The sequence below is a fragment of the Asterias amurensis genome, chromosome 6 (assembly GCF_032118995.1).
Source record: "Asterias amurensis chromosome 6, ASM3211899v1".
Classification (NCBI taxonomy): domain Eukaryota; kingdom Metazoa; phylum Echinodermata; class Asteroidea; order Forcipulatida; family Asteriidae; genus Asterias; species Asterias amurensis.
The window spans coordinates 2,644,673-2,661,343 of NC_092653.1; the positions used below are offsets into that span (position 1 = coordinate 2,644,673).

A 16,671-nucleotide genomic window follows, 5' to 3' on the forward strand; every position below is an offset into this window, starting at 1 on the left:
GTTTATGATCTTTAGGGTTTTCCCCATGCACAAGCAACGTATTGAGCCGATAAGGGCGAAATGCGTGGTGATACCCACGAATAGCGCACCAAAAGTGCAAATTTCAGCCAATAGCGCACCAAAAGTGCAAATTTCAGCCAATATGCGGACAAGTTTTGAACTTTTTTTAGTCATAATTTCACTTTTAGTTTAAAAAAAAAAACATATTGAATGCTCTAGTTTGACTTTTCATACCAAGATAAACACCGAGAAGAAAACGTTTAGAAGACCATGTTTCAGCGTGCTTCTTTTGTCAAACATCCAACAATTTGGGTCCAGAAATGCCCCACAGTTCTGAAAAGTCCGGGGGGAGGAACCCTGATGTTGTAAAGTGTCTTCATCTTCATCTAGCTAACAAGAATCGTGCGCTACAATGGAACAACCAAGTGTTATTACATTAGATACCATTCTTGATTGACCCAATTCACTATTGATAAATCTTGCTCCCATCACTTTGGTAGTGGCATTCCCAGTGTGTTGTTGTGTGGTGCGCATTTTAGGCGATGCGTGGGCACTGAGATTGACCAATATATTGACAATAAGCAGAGACCGGCAGACAATACCCAGCTTTAAAATCAGGGCAAGGGGCCTATATTTTCTTTATTTTTTGGCAAAGAAAAAGCGAACAGCCTGGTACATGTACATGTATGTAGACCCTGAGTCTTTCTAGAAGGCTAAATGACAACACAACAAATAAGAACAAATTGAACAGCTAACTCAGTTTAATTTTTGAAATGCAATTAATGGACCTGGCCTTTTGCTGTGTCCATTAACAGTGGCAAGCCACCAACCCGGTCATTACCACGAAGACAGCCCACCCCCCCCCCTCACACATATTGTTAACCCCTACATATTTTACCTGTTGTTGTCGTTTGTAATCGCCAACTCTGACTAGCGCCATAAAGAGATGTGTGTGAAACTCCTCATTGTTCGGGTTACTCTTCAGAGCTGTTGTGTATAGCTCAACGATCTGCTCCGCTACAAACAAATTTATCAAAAACACAAATTAGTTTTTACGCAATTCAAAGTACATCACATTGTGTTAGTTAAAGCCATTATACACTTTCGGAACAGAAAAAAAATTAAAGTTCACAGACTTACAAATAACTTACAGGGTTTACAGAAGGTAATGGTGAAAGACTACACTTGAAATATTATTCCATGAAATGCTTTAATTTTTGAGAAAACATTAAAACAAGTATCGATTCTCGCTAAAAAGAATTACGGATTTATTTTAAACACATGTCATGACACGGCGAAACGTGCAGAAGGTATTTGTTTTCCCGTTATTTTCTCCCGACTCCGAAGACCGATTGAGCCTAAATTTTCACAGGTTTGTTATTTTATAATGTTGTGATACACAAGTGTGGGCCTTTGCACAATACTGTTTAATACCAAAAGTGTCCACTGCCTTTAAGTGAATTAATTCCTCGTTTCTAGTTTTCAATAATAACACATCATCCCAACAACAAATTTCACCCATTGAAAATGATAGATGCTACATGTACATGTACTATGATAGAAAACAAAATAACACAGACACTTTTATCTTGCCACTATGTAACTTTATAAGTGTTAGTTCGTTTCTATTTTACAACAAAGATACATCATCCAAAGAACAAATTTCACCAAAATTAATGGGTCGAAACGTCAGGCCATTAAATATTTTTTTCAAAATTTATGACGCTACTTAAAATGCTAACAAAATCTCAGAAAACATTTTTTGTTGCCATTTTGTAACTTAATCGCATTACTTCGTGGGTTTGATTCCCACACGAGTAACATGTCTGTGGTCTTTGTCACAGAACTTGGGAAAGTACTAAGTATACAGTGCTGTACACCTATTCATTGTAATGGGTAAACTGGTAAAACCAAATGAATATTAAGTGCAATTTTTCTTTTCCTTTTTTTTTTCTTTCCACAAAACATATCAAGAGAAAACCATGCAGAATGCTTTCACAGTTCACAAGGCTTTTAAAACCGAAATTTACCTAAAGGCACTGGACACCATTGGTAATTACTCAAAAAAAATTTAAGCATAAAAACTTTCTTGCTAACAAGCAATGGAGAGCTGTCGGGAGTATAAAACATTGTGAGAAACGGCTCCCTCTGAAGTAACCTCATTTTGGAGAAAGAATTTGTCAATAAAGTATTTGAATTGATTTTGAGACCTCACACTTGACATGCTTGAGGTCTCAAAAAATAAGCATGTGAAAGCACACGATTTTGTGTGACCAGGGTGTTTTTTCTTCTATAATTATCTCGCAACTTTGACGACTAATTGAGTTCAAATTTTCACAGGTTTTTTTATCTTTTGCACATTATGTTGAGATACACGTACATGTACACCAAGTTAGAAGACAATTACCAAAGGTGTCCAGTGTCTTTAATTGTAATTTTTTGATGTAAAGAAAAATGAGATTAAATGTTTTCTTACAAACAGGTCTTATTACTTGATCAAATAAAACAAATTATACATTTTGTTTAAAAGTTATTGATTGATTATGGTCTTGTTAAAACAACTCTGGCCTGGCAGTAAACTTTTTGAGCAACAAGCCATGTTGTCTTGTGGATTTTCCTCCAGAATACAATCCCTGCTCTCTGCTAACGATATCTTCTTAAAATTATTTCTAGGTGTCTAGTTAAAGATCGTCCAATCTCCAGGCGCTATTGTCTGATACGAATCCAACTGGGAACATCTTTGTCTCGGCGACGATTCAAACATTAAAAAATACAATAAGGCGTTGATGTCAAGTGCTTCACATAAAACACTTTCTGCCTGTGGTGAAAAAGCTGGCGACTCCCTCGTGAGGTGTGGGTGTTTTTATAAATAATTTATCTAACAAAATCATGACTTTAAGGAAAATCAATAGCACTCCACCATGATGGGAAAACAGCAAAATGTCTTTATACACAACCCAGCTCAAAAATAATGGTCCGTTAGCAAAAATAAATTGTGATTCATATTCAGTATCTTTTGAATCCTTTGAATGTTTGATCAGAATTGTGTGGGCGGTAACTTTTAAGTGAAGGGGGAAAGTGGGAAGGGGGGGGGGGGGGTACATCACTCAAACATGTACATACACTCTTGTGTAGGACCGCAATTAACCATGCAATTTAGTTGTGGATGGACACCCCCATGCGCGTACCCTTGTACTCTTCCAATAGTTCCAACACAAACACATGACAAACTTTACATGTTTGTTACATGTATAAATGAAAATCAGGGGGAGTAAATGAGCTGCTACTGTGAGTGCAATACATTGTAGCCTTATAAGTTCATTGACTGTTAAGTACAATAACTAGCAACCAGTGACTGGTTACTAGTTACCAGTGACTGGTTACTAGTTACCAGTGACTGGTTACTAGTTACCAGTGACTGGTTACTAGTTACCAGTGATTGGTTACTAGATACCAGTTTGGACCGAGATTCCTGAATTTTTAAAGGTACCACCTACATGTAACTGGTTACTTTTCGGAACATCCGAGCTGACTTTTATTTAAACTTCCAATTCGCAGCAGTTGAATTGTGCTCAACTCTCTTGCGAATATCGCTGCGAAAACAGAGTTGCGACGCCAAATTCATGTCAATTGCATTTCGCATGTATTCGCAGGAAGTATAAACTGGGCTTAAGTCAATTTGAAAATTCCATCTTTATTTGAGAAAAATATATCAAACAATATTGTTTATCTCACATGAACCTGATCTTTGCTAAAAGATTGAAAAAGTTTGTTTCAAGTATACTGGTACTGCAACTCTATGAAATTGCCTCTATAAATGTAGGGTCATAGATTGTTTGTTTGTCAATTCAATGCTGATTTATAGGCAAAATTATAAAGAAAGATACAATACAAGTCACATGTAAAAGTATCAGCTGAATGCAGAGCTGCTAATTGGTTTTTACAAATTCAGTAAGATTTTACATTTTACATTTACTCGCGTCACATCGATGATGACTCGGTGAGGAATCACCCCCTGTTGCACTTTGGTGAACGACATTTGCTCGATTAGTGATACCACACGAGTATTAAAAAACAGCGGAGGGCTGGGAAATTCATCCATTATATTACTTTTTTTTTCATTTATACTAGGAGGAAAGATGGCCATCAAAAACGGGAGTCTTCCGCAACATCCAGAAGAGTTTGCAGCTCTGCTGAATGTAGTACATCAATTTGCTGAGAAAACAGCAACAAACTTTCACAATCTTTTACAAGAACGCTGTTTAGCGAGGTGACATCGGGTATCAACCGTACCTCAGGTCACAGCTTTGCAAACGGACACCAACCCTCAACAAGTTTGAGAAAGATCCATCTTGGAATTGGCTGACACACTTTCCCAAACCACAATACTTGAAAGAGAATCTTTTCTCAAAATAGTGCAAACTATCAACAGCTGCAGTGCTTCTCAAATTGTTTTGGAGTAGCTACCAATCTATAACTCTTCTTTTAAAAGAGACAATGATCTGCTTCCACACCTGAGCTACATAAAGAAAAATTATAAAATTGTAGTTGAAGAGTTCAACTCAAGTTTCTGCATTTCTCTGAACTACCCTCTTAAAAAAAATACAACAAGATATGTTTGTCCTACATGTACCTAAGATAAGGTAAAGTAAAAAACCCACATTTTTGGCCTTTTGGGAAAAATTGAAGGAGGGTCCTTTTTTCTCCCAAAAAAGGCTGCCCAACACATTTTTTATAGACAACTAGCTCTGGGCTATTTTTCAAAACTTATTTTTTTCGTCTGAAACTGTTAAAATGTATCCCTTAAAAAAAAAAAAAAAAAAAAAAAAACATCCTCTAAAAAGAAAGTGGGCAGGAATGCTAAACATTATTTTTTGTTTTAAATCAAAATGCTGCAGAGTATAGAAGATATCAACTTACGTTTCTGCATTTCTCTGAAGCATATTGACAAAGCTTGTAAGGTGGGTTCATCAACTGGCTTTGTGGACATCACGTCTTGGGTCAATGCAAAACTCTCCAAGCGTTTACCAATTCTCAGCAGTGCTAGAGCTTTCAAGACCTGAGGGGGATAAAATGAGTTTAACCTTTTAATTAAGACCCCTGGAACAGTTTTTTTTATATTTTAAACAAAGTCGCAGTTCACGCTTAAAGGCAGTGGACACTGTTGGTAACTTACTAAAAATAACTATTTTCATAAAAACCTTACTTGATTACGAGTAATGGGGAGAGGTTGATAGCGTAAAGCATTGTGAGAAACAGCTCCCTCTGAAGTGCTGTAGTTTTAGAGAAAGAAGTTACTTTTCACGAATTTGATTTCGAGACCTCACATTTAGAATGTGAGGTCTCGAAATCAAGCATCTGAAAGTACACAACTTTGTGTGACCATGGTGCGACAAGGGTGTTTTTTCTTTCATTAATATCTCGCAACTTCGACGACCGATTGAGCTCAAATTTTCACAGGTTTGTTATTTTAAGCATACATGTATGTTGAGATACACCAAGTGAGAAGACTGGTCTTTGACAATTACTAACAGTGTCCGGTGTCTTTAAAGACCCAACAAAGAGTTAGGACTAGTCCTAACTTAGGACTAGTCCTAAGAGATATCAAAAACATACAGCTAGTCCTAAGTTAAGACTAGTTACTTGTCCTAACTCGAGATAAGACTAGTCCTAACTCTTTGTGAAATCCACCCCTGGACACCGTCGGTATTGTCAAAGACCAGTGTCTTCTGGACTCAGTTGGTCATCAAAGTTGCAAGAGAATAATGAAAGAAAAACCACCTGTGTTGCACAAACTAGCATGCTTTCAGGATTCAACAGGCTTATGGCATCCACCCTCTACATGCTCTACCCCCAATGCCCCCAAACTGTGTGGGCTAAACTAAATGTTTATAATGTGGGCTTAACTTCATAGATGTTTTCTATTCGCTACTTGTTATTTTTAGGTGTTCGGGTATTGAACCCGAACACCTCTTATTTTTGCTCGTTTTTTTTTAATTAGGTGTTCGGGCCAACAGCCCGGAACTCCTCTTATTTTTGTTCGTTTTTTTTTTCTTTTTCTTCATACTTCTTCTTCTTCTTCTGACCGTCCCTTGTCCGCTAACAAAAGCGCCTTTTCCAAACTCGTATGAACTTGAAACTTCACACATAATTAGCGATTTATTAGGAGAAGAAACCGTGTGAGTTACGTCACGATGACGTCATCAATTCTTGAGTTATGAATTTTCTAAGTTTATTATTTCAAAAAATCATAACTTTTGATCTACATGATGGATTGTTACAATCGACACATCATCGGAAAGTTCGTTAAAAACTTCGTAAATGCTTCGCAGACATGATCCCATTTTGATTTCGTCTTCTGGTTCAAAATCGAGTTTGAAAATTCATAATTTCATGTATAAAGAACTACGAAATTTCCCCATTGGTTGTGCGTAACACATGTGGCGTACACGTGTAGTGTATTAGGCATACTTTATTTGGTGGCATGCTGCCAAGTTTATTGTACTCTGTGCCATAGCGTGATATGCATAGAGCTATATAGCTGTATTTATGCAGAACACTGCGAAAGTGATTTCCTCTAAATCTTCGGCGTCAAATTGTTCAAATGTTACCCTTCTGATGGCTTAGTGGTCAATGTGTAATTGAAGACGAAGTTTCGCTGAGATGGCCACCTACTTCAGTGATTCATGGGACTTTTAATTATGTGAGAAAACAACAGTACAAAATGACGAACATTGGTCATGTTTTGGTTAAACACCGAGAAGAATCGAGACGTTACATCGATCGACCACTCCCCCCGGGTGAAGGGCGTTTTGGGCCCACGGAATTCATGTCAGTATTACAATATCTATTACTTCTTGAACTTAGCATAATCATCAATTGTTTTGATTATTAGTTAAAACAACTATCCAAGTTATTCTGATTTAAATACTTTGAAGAAAAAAAATCTCTGAAATAACATAAGCCCTTTTAAACTTTCTCTAGTAGGAAAGGACGTTACGTAAACTAATCTATTTCTACCTCCATGCACAGACATGGATGTTACAATACAAAACATTCAAAGAAAACAGAATGGTTAAAGTATAAGGCCCAAGCAATTAGGAGTGGTCTTGCTAAAATTAACTGTTGGATTAAACAAAACTTTAGTACAAACAAATAAATAAAACAATCCAGATTTTCATTAAGGTGTTCGGACTCAAGTCCGAAGACCTCTTGTTTTTGTTCGTTTTTTTTTTTTTTTTTTTTTTTTAGGTGTTTGGCCAACAGCCGAACAACTATTGTTATTGTTCCGTTTTTGTTTTTTTTCCTCGTGTTCTTCTTTCCCTGCGAACCTTCTCCAGCAATTTTAAACAAAAGTAAAGCTTGTACAAACTTAAACTTACTATGTACATAGACAATAGTGAGTAGATGAAACCGCCACTTTTTGGGAATGATGACGTCATTGATGACGTCATGGCAAGGTTTTTAAAGTTGAAAAACGACATTTGCTTTTCGCTGTATCTCAACGAATACAAGAGCTATGATGTTCATACTTGGGTATCGGATAGATAAAGACTTGGACAACATTTGAAAAGTTAACGCAAAAATCGTACGACCTTAACTTCCGGGTCGTTACCCTGGGTCAAAGTTCGCCTTCGTGTATTTTACATAAAAAAAAAAAAACTTTTGAGCTTTTAAACAAAAGTAAAGCTTGTACAAACTTAAAACTTACTATGTACATAGACAATAGTGAGTAGATGAAACCGCCATTTTTTTGGAATGATGACGTCATTGATTAGGTCATGACAAGGTTTTTAATGTTGAAAAACGACATTTGCTTTTCGCTGTATCTCAACGGATAAGTTCGACTTCGTGTTTTTTTCATAAAAAAAACAACTTTTGAGCTGATCTACGGCATAACTCAAGATTGAAATCGATTTGAACCTTGAAACTCAACAGATAGTTGAACCTTAGTGTTTTTAAGACAACACAGGCCTAATTACGTCATCAGGTATTAAATTACAATAAAACAATGTTAAAATGTGTACAAATCATATGGCGAAAACGTTTTGGGGGGAATCCCAACAGAGCTCTCGTTTGTCCAACAAAATAGGGCGCTGTTGATTATCAAATCTGTGTACATCATCCCGTGCAGAGGTAGCTAAATTTTAAAAGGGTTTCCATAAATTGCAAATTAAAACCTAAAGCCAATCTTACACAAAAATATTGCATTTGTGAAGAAAAAAAAGGAGTCGTTAAAAACTGTGACACAAGTTTAACTATAAAAATTAACGACACGTTGTAGAAAAAGTCATCTTTATGGTTCAATGTTTTTGAACTACGTCATCACGTAACGCCCAACCGAACACCGTATTTTTGTAATTAACAAAAATTTTATCTCTAGTTCTTCTTCTTCTTCTTCTCAGCGTCCCTTGTCCGCTAACAAAAGCGCCTTTTCCAAATTCGTATGAACTTGAAACTTCACACATAGTTAGCGATTTATTAGGAGAAGAAACCGTGTGAGTTACGTCATGATGATGTCATCAATTCTTGAGTTATGAATATTCAAAGTTTATTAATTCAAAAAATCATAACTTTTGATCTACATGAGGGATTCTTACAATCGAAACATCATCGGAATCGTCATTGAAAACTCCGTAAACGCCCCACAGACATGACCCCATTTTGATATTGTCTTCCGGCTCAAAAGAGAGGTTGGAAATTTCAAAATTCACGTCTAAAGAACAACGTATATCCCCATTGGTATGTGCATAAACATTGCACGTAGGCATACACACAACGTGTAGTGTATTAGCGGTGCAGAAGAGCACGCTCCACTGATCATCCATTCTGCTTATTAGCGGCGATTGTCCGCTAAAAAAATCACACTTCCCAAGCACATATAAAGTTGAAACTTTAGATATGTATAAGGAGAAGAAACAGTTTGAGTTATGTCACGATGACGTCATCAATTCTTGAGTTATGAATTTTCAAAGTTTATTATTTCAAAAAATCATAACTTTTGATCTACATGATGGGTTGTTACAATCGACACATCATCGGAAAGTTCGTTAAAAACTCCGGTAAAGCCTCGCAGACGTGATCCCATTTTGAGCTCGTCTTCTGGTTCAAAATCGAGTTCGAAAATTCACAATTTCTTGTATAAAGAACTACGAAATTTCCCCACTGGTTGTGCGTAACACTTGTGGCGTACACGTGTAGTGTATTAGGCATAATTTATTTGGTGGCATGCTGCCAAGTTTGTTGTACTCTGTGCCATAGCGTGATATGCATAGAGCTATATAGCTATGCAGAACGCTGCGAAAACGATTTCATTTCAATCTTCAGCATCAAATTGTTCAAATGTTACCCTTCTGATGGCTTAGTGGTCAATGTGGAATTGAAGACGAAGTTTCGCTGAGATGGCCACCTACTTCAGTGATTCATGGGACTTTTAATTATGTGAGAAAACAACAGTACAAAATGACGAACATTGGTCATGTTTTGGTTAAACACCGAGAAGAATAGAGACGTTACATCGATCGACCACTCCCCCCGGGTGAAGGGCGTTTTGGGCCCATGGAATTCACGTCAGTATTACGATATCTATTACTTCTTGAACTTAGCATAATCATCAATTGTTTTGATTATTTGTTAAAACAACTATCCAAGTTATTTTGAGTTAAATATTTTGAAGAAAAAAAATCTCTGGAATAACATAAGCCCTTTCAAACTTTCTCTAGTAGGAAAGGACGTTACGTAAACTAATCTATTTCTACCTCCATGCACATACATGGATGTTACAATACAAAACATTCAAAGAAAAGAGAATGGTTAAAGCATAAGGCCCAAGCAACTAGGAGTGGTCTTGCTAAAAAAAAACTGCCGGATTAAACAAAACTTTAGTACAAACAAATCAATAAAACAATCCAGATTTTCATCTTCTTCTTCTCTTCGTCCCTTGTCCTCGAACAAAAGCACACTTCCCAAACTCGTATGAACTTGAAACTTATCACATAGTTAGATATGCATTAGGAGTGGAATAATGTGTTAGTTAGGTCATGATGACGTCATCCATTCTTGAGTAATAAAAATTCAAATTATTATTTCAAAAAATCATTATTTTTGATCCACGTTTTTTTTTTTACTTCTTTTTTAAAATATTATCAATAGAGCGCGAAAAAGCTTCATGAAGAATAGTCTTCGTTCAAGGCGGTTAAAAAATACATGCCCCTTACAGTATTTTCTTCAGTCGTCAGTCAATATTTCCTTAGTTCATATTTCCTAGACTACATAAGCTATTTTGACAATCTGTACATAAGGGCTTTACGTACTTGACAGAAATGGATATGTTGGTGAACTTTCGTTGACCTTTTGACCTGTTTAAACGGGAAGTGACTGTGAAATGATTTGAAAGCGCGTGGTTGATTGTCTTTTAGGTCGAAATAAACATCCTTTGATGCTTTACCATCACACCATACAAGTCTGGCAAAGGTCTGGTTTAAAACAAATATTACCGATGACGTCACCAAACATACACTTTTACTAGATGACGTAATCATGTGGTTTTGACAGTTTTTGAAATTTGAATCATTTATTACAAATCTTGAGAACAAAGCAAGGTATAATATTTGTTTTTTAATCCAGGCTTTTACTCCCGGAAACCGAACACCTTGAGTTTGTTCACAAACTCTCAATCTCTAGTTTTTAATTATTAACTGACATACAGATCCTTGTCATTTGATTGGTGGAACTTACTTCAAGTGACATTCACTATTACTCCCATCCGCACCGGCAATCAGAAATACCTATTCGCCCATGGGGAATAGCATTTCCCATTCAACAGTTACATGTAGGATCATCCTTGTTCCCAATGTTTTTGAGCAGTACAGCGCCGCCGCGCTGCTGCTAAAACAAAGGAGCACCTGTGCAAAAGGTTGTTGTGATCCGTTTTGTGCATTGTTGCCGCTACCGCGGCGCTATATGGTTTTTGGTTGTCAGTAATTTGTGTGATTTTTCATAATGTTATAATTTTAAAATACATCAAATGACAAGGATCTATACATGTATGTCAGTTATAAAAAAAAATATTGAGTGGCTTTAATTCGTGGAAAGGAAGGAATGCTATCGCTCGTTAAAATTTGGGCTGTTCCATTTCACTCGGCTTCGCCTGAAAAATGGAACAGTCCAAATTTTACCTTGCGATAATATATCTCCCATTCCACTCTGAGCCACTCAATATTTGTATACTAATACAAAACCTTATTGAATAAAAACAAAGAATAAGGGGCTGCTATATTCCTAGAAAATATAGCTGGGTGTGTTAAGAAGTCTTTTCATTGACATGTAAAAATTGTTGAAAAATTCACACTGAAGTCCAGTTTTTAATAAATCTTGGATGGTAAACGCCCCCACAGTGACTTGTAAACCGTTACATTGTGCTATGTAAAAACATATGTAAATGGGTCTCACAATTTTCCACTAAGCCAACTGAAATGTAGTTATTGATAAAGCGTCTAATTCTTGACAGTCGTTTTTTCATTTTGACATTTGAAAGCGAGGTTGCCCAGCTTCAATTAAGTCCCGGTCCCACTGCAGCGATAACGAGAACGATACTGATCACGACGCAAAAAGAACACGTTCTATTGGTTGATACGCACACACTCATTCAACCAATAGAATGCGTTCTCTTGGCGTCGTTATCGTTATCATTCTCGTTATCGCTGCAGTGGGACTGGGCCTTTAAACTAACTAAGTCTGGTTAGGTTGTAACCTAAAAAGATTAGCTGGAAAGACAATCCCTCGGTTCAATGATGGCTCCTCTCATCGCGCTGGGGTTAACAACATTGACCTGGGGAACAGGTGGATGTGTTTCTTGTCACGTGGCCCAAGCGTTTTGGCCGGGATTGTAGACCACAGGTATAGATTGTGATTAACCTACTAACATACTAACAGAATTGCATAAAGACACATTCTAAGCAGTCAGGAAACAAGACTTATCAATACAGAAATAAGAGGTGTGTCGTATGCGTGTGGTTAATTGGACACTTTCTAAACAGATCAATTAAAAGTTCACAGATTTACAAATAACTTACAAGGTTTACAGAAGGCAATGGTGAGAGACTTCCCTTGAAATATTGTTCCATGAAATGCTTTCACAGGTTCGTTATTTTATATAAGTTGTGATACACGAAGTGTGGGCCTTTGGACAATAGAGCCCTACTGATTACCGATGTTGTGCTAGTGCTTTAAAAGCATACTGTAGGACTCAAGCTCTAGTGTTTCTGATCAGTAAAGTGTGGGTTCGATTCCTGCTAAAGGCACTTTTGCCTTGAGCTACGTAGATACTTTACAGCGATAGACCGATTCATTAGAATCTGCCACAGCGTACATGTGAGCAAGAACACGTGAGCTACTCCAATGCCATTCTGCCAAAATCTGCCGCGCGCAGGTAAAAACAGGATTACCAACCAAGTTTCCACTTGTTTCGTTTTGCTTGTTACTGGTATTCAGCTGATGTTTGCCAAATCCTGAAAGTCACGTGGAAATTTGGTTGGTAGTCCTAGTTTTAGCAAGGAAGAAATTTCATGCTAAGCAAATATTTATGTTTACATGCTTTATGAAATTGGGCCCAGGACCTGTCAGGGTCATAAGCTTACTGACCCAGTGCTAAAATCACTGGCCTCGAGCCAGTGTTTATGTAAGTACTCACCTTCGCACACTGGAGATCTCTGTGTTTCTTCAATACTTTGTCCGCCATCTGAATGGCCGTCTTGTAGTTGCCATTATCTAGATTGTCTGTAAAAAAAAGAAATTGAAATTTACTAATTTAACATTTAATTTTTTTTATTTTTTTAAAATGCAAGTTTGCCCCAAACAAGGCTAAAAACCACTATTTAAAGTGGAAAGAACTCAGGGGAGCTGCAGGTAGGAAATGATGTTCCTAATAAAACAGCCCAGATTGTAGGATGGGGAGAAACATCCACCAGGCAAGGAGTTCCAAAGAGATTTTGTGGCCACTGTGTAGCGACCCAATGCAATCTTTCAGGAAATTCAGTACATTTTGTTTCAACACAAAAAATGAATTTTTTCTGTCTCTCTTCTTTCTCTTTGTGTGAGCACTGTCTAAACTATTTTTTTGTGCGGGGGAGGGGGGACTGGAAAAGTTAGAACTGGAAAAAGAAGAATTCCGGCAAAAGTCAGAAACATCTCAGCCCCCTCTCACTAAGAGAGAGAGAGAGAGAGAGAGAGAGAGAGAGAGAGAGAGAGAGAGAGAGAGAGAGAGAGAGAGAGAGAGAGAGAGAGAGAGAGAGAGAGAGAGAGAGAGAGAGAGATGTTTATTGACAATACATGTATTAGTTTGTTTGTTGTTGTTTTTATTGCGTTTTTAGTTTCCAACTCTTTTAAGAAATGCCGTTCATTGCATAAAAGATTCAAACTGACTACAATCTCAGCCCCATGGGTAAGGCACCATAAATTAGTGCAGTCATTGAAGACCCTCGCCCAGCTCGGGAGTCCTTCAGCGTTTTATCAATTATTTCGGGACCGAGTATAAGCCATACATGTATCTCATTTTACAGTGCCAAAATGGCACAACAACTGATGACAGGTGAATTTTGTCGCAAGACAAATGTCCTGGTTTGGATTGGGTGTCAGAAGACTGATTTCCCATCCATGATGAGGCACAAATTAAATAGTCTAAAAAGGGCCAATGAAACAAATTAACATGAATAAATACAGATAAACATAGCCTGTTCACACTGTCCAAAACGAATCGGAGATTTTATTTAACCCGTTTCACTCTGTACAAATTTCAATTCGCCTCCGATCCGGGTAGCATGCTCATAGCCGGATTGAAATCAACCCTGGCAGGGACCAGGGTTGAAAATCTCAGTCAATCTGGATCAAAATTTTGAATGTTCCTTAATAATCTCTGATCCGTGTTGAAAAAAAGCGAGGTTGAACCGGAGAGGACCCGGTTAGGTTTCAATGCGATTCGAAATGGAGGTAGTGTGAAAAGGCCTTAACATGCTTAAAGCCATTGGACACTTTCGTAAACAGTATTGTCCAAAGGCCCACACTTCGTGTATCCTGGTGTCATGTGTTTTCAGTAGGATAACGGGAAATTTGTTCACAAGGGTCATTCCGTGTCAAATCACCAAAAAAAAGACAATTTTAAACCCTACACTCTTTAAATTTGCTCAAATTTTTGTTATGGGGTAATAATGGCTCATCAAGCTAAAATTTCAATTTTCAGCTCTTTCTCGGCATGCACTTTCTCGTTGATTTCGGTCAAAATGCGCCTGACCTCTGACATTCAAACAACCATAAATCGGTAACCATTGGGGGGGGGTCAAATTAATTGAAATTGGTGTCTTTTGAAAGGAAATTGCATAAGCTTTCCAAATCTGCCATTACTTTTTTTGTAGGAACATGTTTAGGTTTAGTAACCATTTAACCTTTACTTTGACCTTGGATTTGACCTTGTGGATCACGTGATCTGGAGATGAACTTCGGTGAAAATTTACTCCCATATGTTTTCTCAACAATATAAAAAAATTAGAGATATAATAATTTTGGCTTGCTTCCAGGCTCCGCTCAAAGTTGCCCTACTTGCCTATTCCTATACAAAGTACATGTACATTACATACATGTCCATACATATGTATACCATGATGTTGCTAGAGGTCCACTAGTCTCACTTGATATACATACGTATGGACATGTATGTTATGTACATGTACTTTGTGTAGGAATAGGCAAGTAGGGCAACTTTGAATGGAGCTTGAAGGCAAGCCAAAAATATTATAACTCAAATTTTTTGACATTGTGGAGAAAACATATGGGGGTAAATTTTCACCGAAGTTCATCTCCAGATCACGTGATCCACAAGGTCAAAGTAGAGGTCAAAGTAGAGGTCAAAAGGTTATCACACCTAAACGTGTTCCTACAAAAAAAATAAAGACATATTTGGAAAGCTTACACAATTTCCTTTTCAATGACACCAATTTCAACCAATTTGACCCAAAGATTACCGATTTATGGTCATTTGAATGTCAGAGGTCAGGCGCATTTTGACCGAAATCAACGAGAAAGAGCATGTCATAGTGCGAAAAACGTTTATCGGATAGAGCTGAAAATTGAAATTTGAGCTTGTTGAGCCATTATTACCCCATAAAAAAAATTTGAGCAAATTTGAAGAGGGTAGGGTTTAACCCATTGGGTGATTTGACATGGAATGACCCACAATCGAAAACTGATTGTTTTTTTTTCAAATCATCTATTCAATTTTTTAACAATAACACTTACACTTCATGGTGTATTGAAATTTTTAAAGTTTTGGTTTTACGTAAACGGTAATCAAAGTTGGGGGTTCAAAAATAAATGAGGGTCGATGTCGTATGACGCTACGATATCACAACTTATATAAATAGAATAACAAACCTTTGAAAATTAAGGCTCAATCGGTCATCGGAGTCGGGAAAAAATAACGGGGAAAACCCACACTTGTTTTCGCACGTTTCGCCGCGTCAAGACATGTGTTTAAAATAAATCCGTAATTCTTGACAACGAGAATTGATAATTGTTTTAATGTTTTCTCGATAACTTAAGCATTTCATGGAATAATATTTCAAGAGAAGTCTTTCACCATTACCTTCTGTAAACCCTGTAAGTTATTTGTAAGTCTGTGAACTTTTTTTTTTTTTCTGTGCCGAAAGAGTACAATGGCTTTAATATTAAGAGATAAACGTTTACGTTTACGTTGATACTCGGCAGAATCCTTAAACTAAGGACCATGGGCTCCAGGACATGATACAGGAAGAAAGAGTAGACCAATAAAAAAAATAGGAATTACATGTAGTTATTAATATTAATTACTACAAAAGTAAAACACAAGTTCTGAAGATTTACACAATTTTGTTTTTTTGCAACAACAAGAACAAAGTATTTGTTTATTATAGCTTACACTAAACAGTGTGAGGAGTCTGTCAAGGTGTTAACATTACATCAAACTCAGGTTCAGTCCTCCCACACTCATCACCGCGCCCATCCAACAATATTTAACGAAAAGAGCTGCCCAATCAAATTTCCAGCAATACCCAACCAAAGTCCAAACCAAAGGCAAAGCAAAAGAAGAACTTAGTTAGAAGAGCAAAAAAAACGAACTCGAAAATAAATACCCATCACAAGTCAAAAAACACTCAAACTAAAAACCTTTCCACGACATAATATCATTTGTACAATTAAAATATTGTATATGTTTTGCTTATTCCATCAAAATAGAACATGGCCTTGAAATATTACCGTAAATTGGTTTCAATCTCCTCTCAGTCACTGCATCCACATGGTGGCCTCCGCGATTCGCCATCTTGGATTGTTTATCTCGCTAAAACCCGCCATGCCCGTGAGTTCTCGCGAGAACATAACAATGGTACAACATGTACATAGTAGGTTGGCTTGCCGGTGTCGCATGCAATTATGTCCTCTATGCAATACTATCCGGAGGACATTATTGCATTATTATGCAATAATGTCCGCCGGACGGTTTCGCATATTATGCAATCCTCCGCCCGGACGCTGCTGCATAATGCAATTGTGTCCGACCGGACACATTTGCATATGCAGTTGTGTCCGCCCCGTGCAAAACCGTCCTTGCAGTAAATTAAACGCCCTTGGTCGACGGCACACGTT

The 16,671-nt window shown here is 37.3% G+C and overlaps 1 protein-coding gene across 3 annotated transcripts in view; it reads right to left on the reverse strand.

The window, feature by feature from the left end:
- LOC139938624 (N-alpha-acetyltransferase 25, NatB auxiliary subunit-like) overlaps nt 1-16,432 on the reverse strand; it is a 59,976-nt gene extending 43,544 nt beyond the window's left edge. For all 3 annotated transcript variants that reach the window (XR_011786182.1, XR_011786181.1, XM_071934219.1), the window contains exons 1-4: nt 16,285-16,432; nt 12,692-12,777; nt 4,921-5,059; nt 899-1,017 (exon numbers count right to left, since the gene is read on the reverse strand). Coding sequence is in view for 1 of the 3 variants with exons in the window: in XM_071934219.1 (XP_071790320.1) it covers nt 899-1,017; nt 4,921-5,059; nt 12,692-12,777; nt 16,285-16,348 (408 nt within the window). In the remaining 2 variants the exon portion in view is untranslated. The remainder of the gene's footprint in view (nt 1-898; nt 1,018-4,920; nt 5,060-12,691; nt 12,778-16,284) is intronic.
- Nucleotides 16,433-16,671: the final 239 nt, after the last annotated feature.